The sequence below is a fragment of the Electrophorus electricus genome, chromosome 7, assembly GCF_013358815.1.
Source record: "Electrophorus electricus isolate fEleEle1 chromosome 7, fEleEle1.pri, whole genome shotgun sequence".
NCBI lineage: Eukaryota > Metazoa > Chordata > Actinopteri > Gymnotiformes > Gymnotidae > Electrophorus > Electrophorus electricus.
This window is the reverse complement of record NC_049541.1, coordinates 14,604,800-14,626,192: the sequence shown is the minus strand read 5'-3', so window position 1 is coordinate 14,626,192 and position 21,393 is coordinate 14,604,800. Positions and strand designations below refer to the sequence as shown.

The 21,393-nt window shown below is 44.8% G+C and overlaps 1 protein-coding gene across 3 annotated transcripts in view; it reads left to right on the top strand.

Annotated features, from left to right (window-relative positions):
• Positions 1-21,393, top strand: part of dock4b (dedicator of cytokinesis 4b) — a 72,572-nt gene that overhangs the window by 19,299 nt on the left and 31,880 nt on the right. For all 3 annotated transcript variants that reach the window (XM_035528053.1, XM_035528054.1, XM_035528052.1), the window contains exons 3-16: positions 981-1,021; positions 1,323-1,378; positions 1,666-1,762; positions 2,005-2,153; positions 2,303-2,387; positions 4,749-4,900; positions 8,050-8,131; positions 8,238-8,298; positions 8,422-8,554; positions 9,164-9,252; positions 13,084-13,209; positions 17,622-17,746; positions 18,193-18,355; positions 19,000-19,106. In XM_035528053.1, the coding sequence (XP_035383946.1) occupies positions 981-1,021; positions 1,323-1,378; positions 1,666-1,762; positions 2,005-2,153; positions 2,303-2,387; positions 4,749-4,900; positions 8,050-8,131; positions 8,238-8,298; positions 8,422-8,554; positions 9,164-9,252; positions 13,084-13,209; positions 17,622-17,746; positions 18,193-18,355; positions 19,000-19,106 (1,466 nt within the window). The remainder of the gene's footprint in view (positions 1-980; positions 1,022-1,322; positions 1,379-1,665; positions 1,763-2,004; positions 2,154-2,302; positions 2,388-4,748; positions 4,901-8,049; positions 8,132-8,237; positions 8,299-8,421; positions 8,555-9,163; positions 9,253-13,083; positions 13,210-17,621; positions 17,747-18,192; positions 18,356-18,999; positions 19,107-21,393) is intronic.

Below are 21,393 nucleotides of genomic sequence, written 5' to 3'. Positions count from 1 at the left end.
CATTTCTGACTTCCTGTTGTCGAGTGATTTAAAGCTGGCTGTCTGCTGGAGAGCTCACTCATCATGTCAAGGACACGAAACATCTCGCAGTAGATGGGCTGCTTTGGCATAATCTACAGTGAAGGAATTACCCACATCATGTTCACACACCGCTGACTCATTTAATGCAGTTTATTGCAGTACTATAACACCCATAGCCTACTTTGGCATTTTATATATTTTGGTTTGCTTCCTACAGTTTGTCCAGTGACACTCTCCTATCCACTATTACCTATATATACTCTGTGTGTGTGTGTGTGTGTGTGTGTGTGTGTGTGTGTGTGTGTGTGTGTGTGTGTGTGTGTGTGTGTGTGTCTATATATAATATATAAAAATGTGTTAAAATTAACTGATGGTTAATACTGTAATTATAATTCATACATACACTAGTATTGTATGGATATGTGTATATGTAGTGTGCCATGTAATTCACAGTGGCCTTATGTCAAGCTTTATATTTATTTATATTTCTCTGTATATATTTGTAACACCCAGAAAAGGGACTGCTGACAGTAGTGTGTGTGCATGTGCGTGCGTGTGTGTACGTGTGTGTGTGTGTGTGTGTGTGTGTGTGTGTGTGTGATATTCAGTGCTGATCTTGCCTATTCTCTTCATGATTCACTCACTCAGCTGTCTCTCTGGACTCCGGAGGCTCCAGTCACTGAGTGTTGTGGGCTTCAGTAGAGCCATCACAATGGCGTTACAGATAAACACATACACACACACACACACACACACACACACACATATATATATATATATATATATATATATATATATATATATATATATATATATCTGGAAGTGTAAAGTCCCCTACATCCTTGTTGTGTTGCATCCTATTGTCTGATGACTCTAGCAGGAATGGGTACAGAAAAAACAGCGATAAGTTGTTCTAAACGTCCCAATAACATGGAAATGCGAATGTTTTGTCTCTGCAGGCTGGTACAGAGGCTTCGTCCATAAGAACCCTAATGCCAAAGTAAGTCAGTGAGAGACAGTAAGAGTTTTCTGCAGACTCTCTGTTCACATGCTATTTTTAGATTTAGAATGGACACTCTCAGTTTATCCTTCTCTCTCATTTTCTCTCCCCCTCCTCTCTCCCTTTCTCAACCTACTGTGAGAAATTAAGGATAGCAGAAGCCTTATCCAGTCCTATGCGTTTGTATTATGTGTGATAGGGGAACCATGCCTTGTTTGCATGGTTTCATTCACTGCTTTGTCTTTTCCATATAGTTTTATCTTTCTCTCTGTCTTGATCTCTCTCTCTCACTCTTCTGCAGGGGATTTTCCCAAGCAGCTATATTCATTTGAAAATTGCTCATATCAAGAACAAAGGGTGAGTAAAAGCAGAGGAAGCTCTTTATTAGATCCACTCACAAACAAGAACATTAAATAAACATAATGCCACTAGGCCAATCAGAGGCCAGCTGTCTGCCTTTCTAGGTCCGTGTTCACTTCCCATTTCTGGCTAGAGAATAGGGATCTAAAGAGAATGTGCTCTCTAACCCAGTCGTACATACGTACCACAGCAAGACATGGTGGGATTTAGCTACCAGGGGATATGGCTGTGTTGGTGATGACATGTGGTATGTAATTCGGTGCTATCCTGCTCTGGACTCGCAGGCAGTTTGAGACGGTTGTACCCACAGAGGACTCGGTTATCACAGAGATGACAGCCACGCTTCGGGAGTGGGGCACCATGTGGAAGCAGCTCTACGTGGTAAATAAGGCTTGTGCCCCCCACACACACACACACTGCGAGAGTCGTGTGATCTCTCAGTGCGAGTGATGTTTATTGCACATTCGAAACTCTCTAAGCAGAGGATTGGAAATGAAATGACCACACAGGTGTTTTTGGAAAGATCTGGCAAGTCAGCAGGCCACATTTCTCAACCCTGACACTGTGTTCTGGGCTCATACCTGACACTGTGTCTGAACTTTCTGCATCTCTCCACTCTGCAGAAGAATGAGGGAGATCTATTCCACAGGCTGTGGCATGTGATGAATGAGATCTTGGATCTACGACGGCAGGTGCTTGTGGGTCACCTGACCCATGACCGCATGAGGGATGTTAAGCAGCATATCACTGCACGCCTAGACTGGGGCAATGAGTGAGTGACTCTCTTGTTCTTTCTGTCACTCCTTGTTTTTGCCCTAATAGTGGGTTTCTAATCTGTGATGTAGACAAGTGTTAATGCAGAGCTGTGTGTGTGCATGAGCATGTGTTCTAATGCATGCTTGCTTGTGTTGGCTCTTCTAGGCAACTGGGTCTGGACCTGGTCCCCAGAAATGAGTTCAGCATGGTAGATCCTGATGAAACCAGCATCACTGAGCTCTATAGACTGGTACGTCCCACCTCCCCATTGCCCCGGTGACCGCATCTCCCACCACCTTGGGGACCGTAGCTTTGTCACTAGATTTCCTCTGAGCACGATTTACCCAGTTAATCCCTTTCCGCTGAGCCAGAGAGGCTGGGCCAGGAAAGCCTAATGCATCTCCATTATGGAGAGGAACAGAGCAGGGGGGAAATTATAGTAATTCGGTGACAAGGTGACAATACAACACAAAGGCAATTACCGTCGTTATGGATGCGAGAGGTAGCCAGTGGGGGGGCCAGGGTGCTTGTTGACGTGTGTGTGTGTGTGTGTGTGTGTGTGTGTGTGTGTGTGTGTGTGTGTGTGTGTGTGTGTGTGGGCGGGGGGGGGGGGGGGGGGGGGGGGGTTTGTTGTGTTTCCCGAGCACGGCGTAATGGAGTTGCGTTGGGGAGCCATGCCTCGTATGTTATCCATGACCGGAAGGGTCCAGTGCTGTCGCTGTAATGGAATCAGCTGTGCAGAGCAAGTCGGTCCCAATCACTCACCCCCACCCAGGTGTCCAGCATGGCCCCAGGTGCTCTGATGGGATGTATCTGTGATGCACGCATATACACAGGACAATATAGCTGTATGCATCAATGTAATTTATGCCAAATAAAAGAACTTTGAGTATAAATGCTCACGTGTGAGTATTTGGCATATGTGGAATTTCCTTTGCCCTAGCAGTGCCCACTGTCAGAGAGAATTATGCCACTTTACCTCTCCAGTTCAGGGCCACAGATAGACATGAATGAATCCAGATTTAAACTTAGGTTTTTCAGGACAAGTTGTATCTAGCAGGAATTCCAGTTGGAAGTTTGTGATTGAGTGGCCATGCGGGTGAGTGTTTGTGTTTGTTTTTAGACTGGGCTCATTAACGGTGACACACACTCAGTACAGTGTGATGAACGGCCCAGGTCCTAAACAGGTCACACACTGTGCCCATACATACTTTAATTAGTCTGTGCATGTGTGCATGAGGTAGGAGAAAGGGAGGAAGATACAACATGGAACATAAAAGACTGGGAAGTTGTGCACCATATAATGCGTCAGTGCAGTTTCAGATCCTCTTATGCAAACTGACCTTCAATTTTTATTTTTTTCCCCAAACTTTTATTTATATAACCAGCAAGTGCTTGGTTGCCATTCGGCAGTAATGACCTGGTTATGGTTAGTTAGGTGGGTGGAAAACCAAGAGGTCAGAGGCTTCTGTGCAATGGTCTGCCCATAGCCGTCAGCCAGGGGAGGAAATCTTGGGTGGAATTTCACCCATTTATCACATAAGCCTGTTCACTGTGGATGACGGCAACACAACAGCTAACACAATATCTGCAGGCTCTTTAACTTCCTTCATCCTTGATTGTCTTGATTGCCTGCTGTCTTTCTCTCCTCTCTCGCCTCCCGTCTCTCTGACCCCCCCCGGTCTCGTCTCTGTATGGTGACTGAATAAGGAGGACATGCACTCTGGTATTGCTCTTCCAGGCCATCTGGAGAATAGGAGACTATAGTCTTGCCTGGATGAAGTTGGCCATTACTCTTTCTGCACTCGTTCTCTCTCTCTCCCTCCCCACTAACACATTCTCGCCCACACTCTCTCTTTTCTATCTATCTCTCACACACACACACACACACACACACACACACACACAAGCAGGAATAGAGAGGCACACCAGGATGGGACCGTGGCATATGTTTAGCTCCACTGGTCTTTTTATAAAGCACATCACACTTGTGGCCTTGTCCTTGGGAGATGTGCGATCAGGATAATGCGTGGTGGAAAAGTACCTCCTTACTGCTGGTATCCGGGTGACAGCTTCAGCTTGCCCAGAATTACAACACCCCCAACCCCCCACCTCGGGTGCTCATATGCCACGCAAACGGGTGCGCATGGGCATCATGCAGGCACATTTGCAAGGGTTGCCAGCACTTGTTCGTGCGTGTGCATGCACTCTTGACTTGCAACCCTCCTCCCCCGTGTCAAAATAACAGAGTGGCATGTTAAATTAAACAAATTAGATTTAGCCGAGTGTAATGGGACCCTGCTGGGAATATGTAACACAGTTCTGATTAAAGAAATAAAATGCTGGGCCCTGTACCCCTGTGTTTCTGGGGGTTTGAGACAGACAGAGACAGAGAGCACTGCACATGTCTGCATGCATTGTTGGCTTCCTTTCCCGGCCAGCTTCCTGAGATGCCATGGAAGTGAAGCGGCTTGGTGAATGAATGGGCTGGCCAGCATTGTTTGGCCTTGTTAACACCCGACATGCTGCCGGGTGCTGGCGGGAGAGTTCATTCCTATGTTGTGTGCGTGAATGCGTGCGTGCGTGCGTACATGTGTGTGTTCATGCTCAGATGGAACATCGGCACCGTAAAAAGGAATCGTCGGTCCCAGCCAGCACGCATCACCTGTTTGTCCACATGAAGAGCCTTATGAGCTCCAACCTGGGCGAAGAACTGGATGTCTTCTTCTATATCTACGACAGTAGAGAGAGCCAGCCCCTCAGGTGAGCCAGGACACAATCAGCACTCATGACACAATGGAGCCTGTTCATTTATCAAAATGGAACCATTTCATTTATCAAAATGGAACCATTTCATTTATCAAAATGCTAAAATGAGACAGAGAGCTGAAAGACTTGAGCATCAACCTGCGTACAGTCAGATGTTAGCAATGCAGCACAAAGACTTCCCATCAGATTTGGCATAAAATTGCTAAATCTGGCCAACATTTAAAGGACCAGGCTCAATGTGATTATATGAGGTTCTCCAAAGAGCACTGTAATTGTGGCAACTAAATTATTAAGCAGACTGTAGAAGCACCTCAGCCCAGCTTGCTCTGAAACATTTCCTCCATTAAAACCCATCTCCTGTCTGCTGCTGGTGGGGGTGGCCTGTTTTTAGCAATAGCCTGCTGCTAGCTAATAAATCACCTCCAAATCTCTCTCATCATTGTTTGGTTTATATGATGGCTTTTTATCATCAGATAATAGAAAGCATTTAGCTAACTTAACACAGGAACCATGCAAAGATCCTCTTTGTATTGGGGAAAGAGAGGAACGGGGTGGCAGATGACTGCAGCCTCTGCTGCATAGGACACTGTGGCCCCAGGCATGGCAGCCTGACCTTCTTTCTGGTATAACTGACAGCTGCAGTCATCACCAATGAGGGGCGGGGGGTCTTATTATCGTGAGCGCTGTGCTGCATTAAAACATGCGCGTGGCTAAATTCACCAGCAGTGCAGTTCGTTCGCTGTAACCTGCACTTGATGACAGGCGATCGGAAAGCTTGGTAAGAAAAGAGGATTTGTGAAGGTTGAGGGCCACATCCAGATCCCACCTATGGAGCTCATAGCAGCATTAACTACCTGGTTGACTGAACGGTTGCCTGCATGGTTAACAAGAAGGTTGAGTGGAGGGTTAAGTGGAAGGTTAATAAGGTTTTTGGAAGGTTTTTGGAGGTTAAGATGCTTCCGCCCCAATGCTTGCTTACTTGTCTCGCACCATTTGCATTGCCACTTTGGATCTGTTTGGAGCTTATGCCATATTGGCATTTTCATTTCAAGGGAAATTTCCAAGTATTGGTTGCAGTTTCTATTTAGCATGTTCTGAATTCAGGAATTAAGCAGTCGTTGAAGGCTTTGCTTTCATTTTCCTCAAAGTGGGTGAGTGTTTCTGCCTGTGTCATGTGCAGTGGCTTGTCAGATTAAGAAGTGATGTAAAACCTTAGAAATTGTTCTCAGCTTGGAAAGAAAAAGGGGTTTTTGCACCATGTGTCTGTTGGCAAAGGGCTGTGTGTGCTTGTGTGTATGTGGGGAAGCGGTTTTTGTCTTCCCTCTGTGGTTATTTACCGATTGCAGCAGGGGAAGTGGAGCAGTTCTGCTGGTGTGTTTCCCCTTGCCAGCTGTACATGAATGTTAGAACCTGTCCTGAAGGAGAATGCGCTAATGCAACTCTTCCAGGACTGTCTGCCTGGCTGCTTGGCTGTCTAACTGGCTTCCAGTTCAATATTGTCCCTGCTACAGAATGCGTTTTGTGTTGGCAGCTAGATGATATGATGACTCCCGCCCCATCCGGGCCAGCCGCTGCTGCATCCACACCTGCTCTGGTCCGCGGCTAGCAGATGCCGGGGAGTCTGAGTAGGCGCACGGCTACTACTTTGTGATGAGCCGTGGTGCAGAAACAGGTTACAAATGTGCTCTTCCAAAGGCTTGTCTATTCCCTCTCCTTTGGAAATTGCTGCATTTACTCTTAGATCTCTCTGCGGCAGGGCTGTTCCTGGCTGCTTGTGGCTCTCCAGGGCAGAGTGTATGAGCCTGTAATATAGACAACTGTGGGGAGGAAGGTGTGTGTTTGTTAGTGGGCGGCTGAGAGAGCCTTCCGTGCCTTGCTTCTCCGTTGCGTGGTGCTGGATATCAGAGCCTTCGGGATAATGACTTCCCCTTCTCAGCTCCCAGGGGGGCGCTCTGTGGCACGGTTAATATACTCAGCCGTGTGCGCGGGGAGCACTTCGGGCCACGCTTCATTTATCGTGCTGCGACCACACAGATCATCGCGGTCACGGCTGCTGTCTGAGCGTCGAAGGAGGAAATCTCGAGTTCCAGCAGCGGCACTTCGGGAATGTGCATTTCAGTTATGGAAATCGGGATGGCGATATAGGGTGATAAGGTCACGTGTTTCTCTGTGGCCTCCCCTTTATTCGCTTGGCTGAAGGCTTGGCTGAAGGCTGGGAGCGGCGCCCAGTTAATTAGCTGCTGTGTGGGTATGTGTGGAAGCCATGTATGTGCATGTGTTGTGCCTGTGTAAGTGTTTAGTATGGTGGACGTGGTATCCCTGAGCAGAGTTAGCAGCCGTGTATGATGTCAGCTGGAACAGGCAGCTGGTGTTCCAGTTCTGCAGCTCTCCTCTGCTTATCAAACTGTGTAAAAGTTATGTAATTGATTCATGCAGCCACTTGTAGGGAGAGGGACTGTGTGTGTGTGTGTGTGTGTGTGTGTGTGTGTGTGTGTGTGTGTGAGTGTGTGTGTGAGTGTGTGTGTGAGTGTGTGTGTGAGTGTGTGTGTGAGTGTGTGTGTGTGTGTGTGTGTGTGTGTGTCCTAAACCAGCCCCCTGTGGTGAAATAGAGGAATTAGGACTCCAAAACCACTGCTTACAGAAGGCTTACCTCATTTTTTATGCAGATTTGCTTCACTCTCTCTCTCACCCAGCAGTTGTGAACTCATTAAAGTTTTTATTAGGAAGGCTGACTCCAAAAAAGCTCAGCATTTCTGTTGTCATATCGTTTCTCCTGCCTATTTCAAAAGCATTGTTTGGGTTGGCATCTGTGTGGCGCTCTAGACAGGTCAACATCCGTCCTGAAAAACTGAAATGGTGTATGAGCTCTAGGAATATTTTAACAGAAATAGTGAATTCAGTCATAATTTCTCTGCATGCGGTTTGCATTGTGTTTACCTGAAAATGCCATGTTGTAAATTCTTGAGCTGCGACAATTTCTCTATATCCCTGCGGGCTGAGAGGGAGAATTTGTTTTGTTGAAGGCTCTGCGGGTATCAAAATCACTTTGTCCCTGCTTTTGTGGTCGCTTGGGACCTCATTGGTCCTCATCATCTCTGCTGCCTCTTTACTCAATCTTTGCTCCCCTCTCCTCTTGTCTCCAGTGAAAGGTTCTTTGTGAAGCTGAACAAGAATGGAGTGCCCAAGTCTTCAGAGAAGACAGAGAGACACTGCACACTCTTCGTGGTGAGTGTTGAGAGAGTTTTGGGAATAGTGCTGTTAAGGGAGAAGGCTCAGCATGCCAGCACAGCACTCGGCATTCATTAAAGTTCCCTCTGTTGGCTTAATCCAGGACCTGGGGAGCAGTGACCTGAGGAAAGACGTATATATTGTTGTTCACATAATTAGAATTGGTGAGTCTGCGTTTCTCTGCTTACATTTATCATGTTTTGTCACTGTGCTGACGACTCTGTAGACATTAGATAGTGGTGTGTGACTGCGTGCATGCATATGCATGCTTGTGTGTGTGCTCACAGGACGCATGGGCGCTGGCGAGAAGAAGAACACATGCAGTGTACAGTATAGACGCCCATTTGGCTGCGCGGTGGTCAGCATCGCTGATCTGCTCACCCCAGACTCAAAAGATGACCATCTCCTGAAGGTCTACACGTGAGTGGCCTGCTGTCACCAGTGCACCTCTGTCATGCACAGACACAAGTACATGCAGCCTCTCTGTGTTGTATTTGAAGCCATGGAAGACCATTGAAACTGTGGCTTCTTTTACTTCTAAAAAGCATCTTCAGGATATCATCAAACTCATTAATTTAGGGCTACGCCATAGTCAATGTCTCACATCCCTCAGAGGAAGGTTGGACTTTTCATTAATCATTTTCCTTTTCGGTTTTTATCATTTTTTTTATTTAATCCAGGCTAAACTTAATCTGGTTCTTGGAAGATGGTTTCCTTTCTCTGGGCATGTGCTGGGATTACACATATCAAATGTACAACCACATACTAGCCACAGTATCTTGAGGGTGTAAGACTGGTATATACACATTATTAGCCTGACCAAAATTGCACTGAAGAGGGCAGATGGACCCCATTTAAACACACGCACACACACACACACACACACACACACACACACACACACACACACACATACACAATTTAATTTTCTATTAAGATTCTTGCAGCTGTTATGTATAATTTGTTAAATGAATGTGCTGAGTAATGTAATTTAATGTACTGAATGTCATTCTGTACATTGAATTGCAGCTGCAATACAGAAAGCGACTGGAATCAGATCCATGACAACATCATTAAAAAAGTGAACTCCCGATATAATCTCTCCGGATCCAACACAGGTAAGAGCAGCACTGACTTCCAGACTCCTACCAAGAATATTCCTGAAATGATTGAGTGCGTGGCAGGGCAGACTTATGATTGAGTTGCTATGGAGTTTCTCACTGCCCTTATTAAAGAATTCTGTACACAGCGAGGTCTTTCCTAACGATCCCCTAGCAGCAGCATGCGCGCCTCGTACTGTATGAGGTACGAGTGGATGGAGTAGCATAGAAGGAAACTAGGCTGTCAGAGAACCTCACGCATGCATCGCGTTCATATAGATTAAATCTGTAGGTGCTCCGTAGGTACACAGCAGCAAAATGAGCGGGCAGGGTGTGCAACGTTGGCTGAAAAAATGTCAGTGCAGCGGGTGCAGGAGGTGAGCATCTGCTGGCATTTCAAAAACCCAACCAATCGCACGCAGCATCAGAAAATAGCCGGATATTGAATAATCGCGAGGAAAAAGAGAGGAGCACATTAATTTTGACGACTGACAAAAAGGCATGTGTTCGGCGCCCTTATCTGCTGCAAAACAAAGCACGCACCTGGTGGTGAACAAATCTTGTAGGCCTACCTCAAAACTCCTATTGAATGATTCTTTCGAAATAAATGAAAGTATGATTTCTGCAAATGGCAGTCGATGGGCGAATGATTTGTATTAATTCGTATTAGACACTTGGTGGGGAAAGAACTTCGAGATCATATTCGTCCCAAAGCAATGACGTTCACCAACCATTTTAGCTCTGTAGATTAACTCTGCAATGGAGCGTCAGTTTGCTGTATTGTTCTTACCCTGAGATGTGGTGAGAAGTTCACAATAACAATAACAATTTCCTGTAAGGTTTATGTTGCCTATTTATATCCAACATGAGTTCATTGTAGTGTCTGAAAAAAAAAAGTGTGTCTACAATCTGAGGCACGTTATTGGTTATGCATGTGTGAATGAGCTTGCATGTGGCTGCACGACAGCACATGTATTAGAGTGCCTTTGCCTTGGTGCTTAAGAATGCAATTTGAGTGTGTATGTGTGTTCTGTTTCTGTTCCACTATGGTGACTGGTTTCAGTCAATAATTAGTGCACACACACCGAACCTTCCAGCATGATCAATAGGCAGCATTCGCTAACTCATTAATTAAGTTATCCTCAGTATGGACTTCTCTGAGGCCATGTCATTAAAACGCGTTTATCAGACATGATGCTGGAGGCCAGACAGGACTGGGCTGAGTACTGGCTTTACCCAGCCACTGCTTCTTCATTTAGCCTTCAGCCAGGAATGTATTAGGACAACACCACTAAAGCCTTACAGCTTTGGTCATGAACAGACAGACTGTACGAATGTTGCATTCCCTTGTATGAGTCTATGACATTTCTTACAGACTGACAGAGTGGCTAGTATTTTGCCAGCTTACAAATGAAATTTTTTTTTGTAAAATGTTTAAAGTTATTCCACTCGATTGAGACTGTAAGAACAAGACCTTCATCCCAGTGGCTAAAATTCACCATGGTAACTGCCCCTTACATTGTAATTCATCAAAAAGTGTCAGTGATATTTTCAAACTTCAGGAATTCCCTTAGACTGCACTAAACTGCTGTGCCTGCAAGTTGCTTAAATTGGATAGCGTGACATGACACATTACCGGTTTGGAAAGAGAAGTGAAAGTCCTTGCAGAGCCTGGAAGATGAAGCGCGCGGCATGCGGTCAAGCATAAAGAGAGGCTCACACAGCACGGGCCTTTCAGTATAACAGGCACCATTGCTTTGGGGCACAGTGGCTGAAGTCTGCTGTTACACAATAACACACCAGGTACATATTACATACCACCAGGGTCATGGCAACCCTCATGCAACTCACGGGAAAATACAGCATGTTATGAATTATAGGAGGCCAACTGTATGAGAGGGTATCTTATTGAGCTTACACTACCCTATGTAGAACTTTACAGTCTTATCAATGGAGAAGTGTTGGCAAAAAGGCTTACTTGAAAAGCTCGTCATGCAATTTGATGATATGTCATCATTTTGAGAGAACTGTCAACAAAAAAGGGGGGAGGACATAAGGGGATCAGTTGGATTGAGTAACCTGCTGGCTAATGAGAGGTAGTGTTAGATGATCAGCCACCCAGCCTCCTCTGAGAAGAGAACTAAGCTATAGAACAGCACTGGTGCCAACCAGAATACTAATGTACTGTTCTAATCGTTTCAGAATAAGGAGAGGTGTGTGTGCGTGTGTGCGTGTGTGCACACACAGATGAAAGAGAATGCAGTCATTCCATGAGCTGGGTGCAGTACTCCTAAGCCAGAGGGAGAATCCTCCTCTCTGTGACATTCATAAACCCACAGTTGCTCAGCACACTGAGGGAGAGAGTCTGTGAGTGCACACTGCTGGAGAGAGTCTGTGAGTGCACACTGAGGGAGAGAGTCTGTGAGTGCACACTGAGGGAGAGGCTCTGTGAGTGCACACTGAGGGAGAGGCTCTGTGAGTGCACACTGAGGGAGAGGCTCTGTGAGTGCACACTGAGGGAGAGGCTCTGTGACTGCACACTGAGGGAGAGGCTCTGTGAGTGCACACTGAGGGAGAGGCTCTGTGAGTGCACACTGAGGGAGAGGCTCTGTGAGTGCACACTGAGGGAGAGAGTCTGTGAGTGCACACTGAGGGAGAGGCTCTGTGAGTGCACACTGAGGGAGAGGCTCTGTGAGTGCACACTGAGGGAGAGAGTGTGAGTGCACACTGAGGGAGAGAGTGTGAGTGCACACTGAGGGAGAGGCTCTGTGAGTGCACACTGAGGGAGAGGCTCTGTGAGTGCACACTGAGGGAGAGAGTCTGTGAGTGCACACTGAGGGAGAGGCTCTGTGAGTGCACACTGAGGGAGAGGCTCTGTGAGTGCACACTGAGGGAGAGAGTGTGAGTGCACACTGAGGGAGAGAGTGTGAGTGCACACTGAGGGAGAGGCTCTGTGAGTGCACACTGAGGGAGAGAGTGTGAGTGCACACTGCTTTAGAGAGTCTGTGAGTGCACACTGAGGGAGAGAGTCTGTGAGTGCACACTGAGGGAGAGAGTCTGTGAGTGCACACTGAGGGAGAGGCTCTGTGAGTGCACACTGAGGGAGAGGCTCTGTGAGTGCACACTGAGGGAGAGGCTCTGTGAGTGCACACTGAGGGAGAGGCTCTGTGAGTGCACACTGAGGGAGAGGCTCTGTGAGTGCACACTGAGGGAGAGGCTCTGTGAGTGCTCACTGCTGGAGAGGGTCTGTGAGTGCACACTGAGGGAGAGGCTGTGTGAGTGCTCAAGGCTGTAACTGTGTTGCTGATTTACCTTATCACCGCAGTGAAGCTGTGTGTGTGCTTTTGTGTAAGTGGATTTCTGTTGTAAGATTGGAGCTTCTGTTTGGCAAATTTATCTTACTGCTCTCTCATTTGGTTACAGGCTTGAAAGATGTCCTGTGTGTTTGCTATGTAAATCCCAATCTAAATCTTACCCCAACCCAAATACACTGGTAACACGAGTGACCCCAGGCCAGTCAACTTTAGCACTACATCAGTGCCTTTTTACTAGCACAGTAATATCACGGTAATTTACTTGCATGGTAATATTTGAGAAACACACTTTTTTTGACTTTACACCTGATTGGTTGGAGTGTGTGTTGAATGAGGATTTTCGCCTAAAGCAGGAGGACCTGAGATTCAGAATCTGGTGAAAATGAAAGCACTGATCCTGTAGTTAGTATGCCATGCTTAAAACAATACAGGGTATGTGTTTGTACTAGAGAGAGAGGAGAGATTGTGTGTGTGTGTGTGTGTGTGTGTGTGTGTGTGTGTGTGTGTGAGAATAACATGTTTACCATCTTTCCAGGCCTGTCAGTGGCTCTGCATTTGCTGCATGGGGACATTGAACAGCTGCGGAGGGAGTACATGGCCATTTTCACACGCGGAGTGTCCATCACCAGGAAGCTGGGCTTCTCGGACGTCATCATGCCAGGTGAGTAAAGCCAGCATCGTCCGTTTGGGTACACACTATTCCACAAGATATTGCCTGGCACTTTATCTCTCTGCTGTGTGTCACCTTCTGCCAGGACTGGCCAATGTATATTGTTTCTCCTCCATATTGCCATTTTAGGTTTGAGTTGCATGGGGTTAGTATTTTAAAACTTTGGTGTTGTCCTCAGACAATACACTTACATATTTACATAATCACAATCACAGGGTTTAAAAATCAATTGCATTAAATCCATGCACATGGTATAGATTTAAAACAGACAGATTTGTAGATTTATTAAATTTCATGTAGTTGTGTGAATAAAACAAATGAGCGCATATATATATATATATATATATATATATATATATATATATATATATATATATATATATATATATATACATTGTGTGTGTGTGTGTTTGTGTGTATATATGTGTGTGTCTGTGTGTGTGTGTGTGTGTGTGTATATGATCCTCTCCTAATGTCCTACATATTAGACTAAAACACCAAGACAATCTCATCAAGAGATAACATCTGTCATACTGTAGACTGCAACCACTTTAGATGTGCTATATGTACACTTATTAACACAGCCACCAAGTCAAGATCAATCGTTATTGTTGTTTCCAGGGGCAAAGCATTTTAATGCCAATGGACATTACATTAATGACATATCCGTTTGCATTGCCAGTTGCTATGGTAACAATGAAGAACCGATCTACCCTTTCTGAACTTTAGAACCCCATGGAATGAATGAATTATGATTTACACATCTCCTTTTTCTAATAGAAACTGGTTCCTCCACCCGGAACTTCAGAAGCACTTTGCTTGTACAGCTGATGAAGGACCTCTGCCTGAAACATCCTGTTTCTTTGGAAACCTTGTGTACTTCACTACAGTTTTGACTACCTCTATATCTTTAAAACATTTTTGTGCTGTCAGACCTGAGAAGAACCATCCCACAGATATTCTCTCAAGGGTTAAAGACCTTGAGTGTGTGTGTGTGTGTGTGTGTGTGTGCGCGTGTGTGTTTATTTTTTAATATATATATATATAGTTTTGTTTTATTCTGTAAACTACTGGCGGCAATATTGGTTCCAAATTGTTCCATATAAAAATATTGTATTGTAGAGCATATGAAAATGACTAATGGTCAAAAAAACAAAACAGTTACAGATATTTCAGACCACAAATAATGCAAAGAAAACAAGCTCACATTCATTTATAAATAATACAGTACTAAGCTAATATTTCAACTTGGGATGACCCTGATTTGTAATCACAGCTTTCATGCATCTTGGCATGCTTTCCACCAGTCTTTCACATTGCTGTTGAGTAACTTTACGCCATTCCTGGCACAGAAATTCCAGGAGATCTGCTTTGTCTGATGGCTTGTGACCATCCATCTTCCTCTTGATCACATTCCAGAGGTTTTCAATAGGGTTCAGGTCTAGAGATTGGGCTGGCCATGATAAGGTCTTGATCTGGTGGTCCCTCATCCACACATTGATTGACCTGGCTGTGTGACATGGAGCATTGTCCTGTTGAAAAAAACAATCATCAGAGTTGGGGAACATTGTCAGAGCAGAAGGAAGCAAGTTTTCGTCCAGCACATCTTTGTAAGGGGCTTGATTCATGTGTCCTTCACAAAGACAAATCTGCCCGGTTCCAGCCTTGGTGAAACACTCCCAGATCATCACTGATCCTGCACCAAATTTCACAGTGGGTGCGAGACACTCTGGCTTGTAGGCCTCTCCAGGTCTCCGTCTAACCATTACATGACCAGGTATTGGGCCACGCTGAAAATTGCACTCATCAAAGATTACCTTACTCCAGTCCTCTACGGTCCAATCCTTATGGGTTTTCGCAAACTTCAGTCTGGCTCTTCTTTGCTTCTCATTGATGAAGGGCTTGTTTCTAGCTTTGCACGACTTCAGCCCTGCCTCCAGAAGCCTGTTTTGAACCGTCCTGGCTGTGCAATTCACCCCAGCTGCTGCATGCCATTCTTTTTGTATGTCACTTGACGTCATCTTACGGTTTTTAAGTGACATTCGAATGAGGTGGCGATCATCACGGTTGGTAGAGTCGTTTTCCACCTCTGCCAAACTGTAGCTGTTGTTGTCCCATGTGTTTGCTGCTTGACCTTGTTCTTATTAACCGCAGTTTTTGAAATTTTCAAGATGTAAGCAACCTGATGTATCTCTCTGCCAGCAAAGCTACAATTGGACCCTTCTTTTCCTCATTAAGAACCTTTCTTTTCAGCTCTTTTGGCATGGTCTGGAGCTGTATTTTGACTACACTTACTTTTTGGGTAGTCCTAGCACTGCTTTTCCCATCCAGCTGGTTCTATAACAAGAGAATAGTGATGACAGAAGCAGTGGTTTTTATACTGTTGCTCATTAGAACAGGATTTTGTTCAGGTGATCACTAAATCAGCATCTCATTAAGTAGAATGATGTGTGAAGGAATTGAATGGAATGGCTGCTGTACATGTGGAAATGCTAATTTAAAAAATTGGAGTGGTCTCTTATTTTTTTCTGGAGCTGTATGTATAATATGTATCTTTGCATAACTCAAGGTGTCGTCTTCTCAGATTAGTTTTATGTACACATTAGAGATTCTATGTAGCTTGTTGCTGTCCTGTATATTATGGTGAAATAATTGCTGTGCTGTATCTTGTATCTTATATGTCAGCCATGCAGCCAAGTTTGTTTATGCGCCTTCACTGCAAATAAGTATGTCCTCCTGCCATAGAGTTCGTAGCTCCAGGGGCTGTTGTCAGGCTGCTCATGTGTGTCTGTGCATGTGTGCTATGCCTCCTTTCACTCTCGTTAACCAATGCCCACCCCTCATTTTACCAACAGATTCTGAGAATTCACTCTATGCACTGGTCTGTTACCCTAGCAACGGTTGGTATGCTGGGGAGTCTTGGTAGCTCCTGCTTTGAAGCTCGACCTCGGTCAGTGCGGGGTGTCAAACTGAGAACGTGTGTTCTTGGTCCAAATCATGCACTCTCCATCCCTAGTGTTGGTGGCTTAAGCAGTGGAAGAGTTTTCTTTCCTTTCCTGTGCACATGCACTCTTGCCTCATTGCTCTGTTTCCCCAAAAGCTACTTATATAAATCACATTAATTCATGCTCCACAACACTGGAACAGGCCATCCATGCGCATGCCTGCCCTCCGTGGTGCTTGGCCTGAAGGAGCACTGGGCAACGCGGTATTTGTTTAATAGCTATGTCAGTGATTGGCCTTTGCGATACTGATATTGTGGGAATGCCACGATATGAAAACCAACCTTCAAGAAATCGATCACATTTCTTAGTATGTGTTGGGAACAATTGAACTGACGTCAGACGTTACGGATAAGCAATTCCATGGGTGTTTTGATGATTCATGTGAGCAAGGTTAAATGATAATGTCCAAAATAACGCATGTGAGTTTTTAAAAATGATGCACCAAGGGTTCTCCAGTGTGTTTTAATATACTGCAAGTCATATCGACATCACAATGCGTAGCAATATAATCGCAATGCGATATTTTTTGTCCATTTTGTGCGGCCCTTTCTTCCTCACAGTGGGATGAAACCATTGTATGAGGTCACTGTGTTTCAGCTGAGGAACAGCTGTACTGTTATATGGCCTGAACCAATTTTATATGCAAATTTGAAACCAGGAACAGGCACAATGCTTGCATGGCATTTTTCACTGTACGTTAAGGTGTGGATGGGTGAGGAGAAGAGATGTATGATAACAAAGGCCCTCTTCCTGTTTGTCAGAATAAGAGTGAGTGTGTGTGTGTGTGTGTGTGTGTGTGAGAGAGAGAGAGAGCACATTCACCGCAGTAAGGCATAGGAGGCACCTGTTGATGGCTGTTATAGTTGTGTGCGCCAGTGTGGATACACACATGCATGTTGTCTCACAGAGTGAGTTTATGTATGTCAGTGCCTAGTTCTCTACTTCATGCCTTCTCAGTGTGACGGTCTGTTGAATACAGTGGTGGAAACCCTGTACACGAGCCGTCTGGTAAGCCGAGGCCCGATACACATTCCACAGAAGAGAGGGAAAAGCTTAGTACTGACTACCTTCAACTATATCAGTCACGCATGCCTTCACAATGGTGTGTGTTCCTCCACCATCAGAATGACCTGCTGAGCCTGACCTGAAAACTCAAATTGCTCGTGTTGTGTTTGTGCTCTCAGCTAAACGTTTTGACACTCTGCAGTCTTGGCATTTGCCTTGTATTTCAGATACAAGAGCTGTTATTTAAGCCATTCCAACAATTATCACTAACAAATGCCATTGTATTTAGGAACACTTATCCGACACAGGTGCAGAAATGTATGCTCCATGTATGCTTTACTGCCATGATTTTTCAGTAGCACTTCCGACTTTTGTCTGTCTGGTCTCTCACAGGTGAAATGAGGAATGATCTTTACATCATGTTGGATAAGGGAGAATTTGAGAAGGGCGGGAAGACCGTAGCCAGGAATGTGGAGATCACCGTTTATGCACTGGATGCGGATGGACAGATTCTCAGGGTAATTTGTTTATCCAGGTTTTGATTAGGCCACTGTGCATTGTTCAGCAGTCCGAACAATGTGGTCCGGTTGCAAAGAGCTAGAACTGCCATTTTTATTGAGATGTCACTCAAAAACAACATTTTATATTACATTCTTTGGTTATAGAATAAACTAGTATAACCAGTCCAAAAAAAAAAGTTAGTGTGACTATCATTGTGTTGTCGGTGGAAAATCATATTGGTGCTGATTCAAGTCTGAACAACTTGTTCACTCTCGCTTGTGACGTGCATACACAGATACACAGACATAGGTGCTGTCGGGTCTGTGGTTTTCCTGTTCATGTGGACAACCTGAAAATGAGCAGCAGTGGCCAGCCTGCTGCATTTCAGCCTACTTCACTCTGTGTGCATGTGTGTGTGTGTATGCATGCGTGCATGTGTGTGTGCATGCGTGCCTGCTTGCAGGGCTACGTAGCAGCAGGCTCTGGAGAACCAGGCGAGGATGAGTACCACTCCTTCGTGCTGTACCACAACAATAGCCCTCGGTGGGCGGAGCAGATCAAGCTGCCCATCCCGGTGGACGTGTTCCATGGCTCCCACGTCCGCTTCGAGTTCCGCCACTGCTCTAGTAAGAAGACCCAGTGGGCCCGCCCCCGCACACTACTTGGCCCTCCCCCAGACAGCCAGCGCATGAGTGTGCGATCATTCGAATGCAACATTCCTCTGCCTACATCAGCAGTGAAGTCTAACAGCCCATCTGCACCGACTGTACCGTCTCCGGTTTCTCTTTCCCTGTAACTCGTGCAGAAATTACATTACCGTTATCTGTTTCAAATGAAGGATGTACAACAACCTCCCCAGGCCTCTCAGTTTCACTTAGAAGCCCTTCATTTGGCTGTGATGTAAGAGGAAAACACTGATGACCTTTGACCTCAGTCCACTTGGTTAGAAATGGTCAGCATGATGAATAGTCAGTGTGATTCAGTTTAGATTTCAGGTCATATTGCTGCACACACGTGTGTCTAAAGGTTGGGGGGCTAATAGGGCTGGAACACACATAAGTCTTTTCTAATCACACTCAGCCTGGTAAAAGGCAGAGAAGCAGGCCACTGGTGGCGGGGGGAGGGGGGTATGATCCAGACCCACAGGTCTTTCATTTTTTTCATTTATTTTTTCCCACAAGCTTTCTGGCAGCACACCATTTGGGCAAATGAGATGTCATAGCTGTTGGTGGTGTGTGTGTGTGTGTGTGTGTGTGTGTGTGTTTTCCAGCAAAAGACAAGGGGGAGAAGAAACTCTTTGGCTTCTCCTTCGTTCCCCTGATGCAGGAGGATGGGCGCACTCTTCCTGATGGCACGCACGAGCTCATTGTGCACAAGGTACTTCCTGTCAGTGTGTCACATTTCTTATTGAGACACATTCAGAATTGCCTGCTTAAGTTGGCACTTAATCTCAAAAGCTACCTCATTACAGTCATGGCCAAAAGTTTTGAGACTGACACAAATTTTGGTTTTCACTAAGTTTGCTGCTTTAGTTTTTATGGTGGCAATTTGTATTAAATCTAGATTGTTATGAAGAGTGATCAGATGAATTGCAATTAATTGCAAAGTCTTTCCTTGCTATGAAAATTAACTTAATCACAAAAACCTATTTTCCACTGCATTTCAGCCCTACCATAAAATGACCTGCTAACATCATTTCAGTGATCTTCTTGTTAGCTCAGGTGAAAGTGTTTATGAGGACAAGGCAGCTGATATCACTCTCTCATGCTGATGGAATTAGAAGACCAGACTGGTTGCTATAAGGGTGGGGTCGGTGGTGCTTGAAATAATTGTCTTCTTCTGTTAACCATGGTTACCGCCAAGCAAACACATGTAGTCATCCTTGCTTTGCATCAAAAGGGCTTCACAGGCAAGGATATTGCTACTTGTAAGATTGCACCTAAATAAACCATTTTTTGGATTATCAAGAACTTCAAGGAGAGTGGTTACATTGCTTTGAAGAAGGCTTCCAGGCACCCAAGAAAGTCCATCAAGTGTCAGGACCAACTCCTAAAGAGGATTGTGAGTGCATCTGCACGCGCAGTGAGGAGAAGGCCTTTGGAGGATGGCCTGGTGTCAAGAAGGGTAGCAAAGAAGCCACTTCTCTCCAAGTACAACATTGGGAAAAGCCTGATATTCTGCAGGAAGTACATGGACTGGATTGCAGAGGTCTGGGGTAAAGTTATTTTCTCTGATGAAGCCCCCTTTCAGACTGTGGAATCTGGAAAAAGGATTGTCCGGAGAAGTAAAGGTGAGCGCTACCATGAGTCCCGTGATGCCAGCAGTAAAGCATCCTGAGACTATTCATGTGTGGGATTCCTTCTCATCCAAGGGACTGGGCTCACTTGCTATTCTGAATGAAGAATAAATAAAGAATGCTATCAAAACATCCTCCAAGAGCAACAACTCCCAATGATCCAGCATTAATTTGTTGATGAACAGTGCTTTTTCCAGCATGATGGAGCACAATGACACAAGGCGAAAGTGATAACTAAGTGGCTTGGTGAATAAAGCATTGAAATGTTGGGTCCATGGCCAGGAAACTCCTCAGATCTCAATCCCATTAACAACCTGTGGTCAATTCTCAAAACATGGGTGACCAAACAAAAGCACAGCAATTGTGATAAACTCCAATCACTGAATAGGCAAGAATGGGTTGCAGTCAGATTTTGGCCCAGAATCTGATATCCAGCATACCAGTGTGAATTGTAGAAGTCTTGGAATAAGAAGGGTCAACACTGTAAATATTGAGTCTTTGCATAAACTTGATGTATTTGTCAAAAGTTAAGTTAACTTATGAAATGCATAAATTGTACTTCAGTATACCATAGAAACATCTGACAAAAAGATCTACAAAAAACATCTGACAAAAAGAAACACTGAAGCAAGCAAGGATGTGAACACCAAAATTTCTCAGTCTCAAAACCTTTGGCCAAGACTGCTGATGTGTGTGGAAAGTTATCTGTATAGAGCAGAGGCTCATCTTAATTTTTTGGGGTGGCCCGTTTAAAATGACTATATTGCGCTATACAGTGACTATTGTGCTATGTTAATTTACTATCTCTGTAAATTTAGTCTCATTTGATCACTCTGGGATCCAACAGTGTTAATTTGCTGTCAGCCTGCCAGTTTCAAAGTGTTCTCTTCAATGTAAGCGCTTAACTTAATTCAGAATATTCCCAATATGTACAGTACAAGTGTTAATGGCTGACTTATAGCTGGACTTATTCCCTTCTGAGCTCATTATATCCTCTAATGTTGGTTGCTTTGTTCACTTATTTTGTACCAGCAAACAACTGCTTGTTTTAACAACAGTGCTTGTTGTGTTAACAAGTGCAGAACAAGGCCCAACATTCAGAACTCAGTAATTTGAAACCATCAACTGGAAAGAAACCAGTGCATCATTTCAGTGCATCCATACAGATAAAAAAGAAATCACAATGTGCTTGGTTCCTCTAAATGATGACACATCTGTCAGCTATAGGTTTGACCATGTCCTTTTATTGTATTTGTGCATTTGGGTCTTGAAATCAATAGTGTGCACGAACGATTACTAGTAGAAAATGTCATGAGAGTTTATTTATAGTAAAGTCACATTTGAACTGGGTAATCGATGGAAAGATTA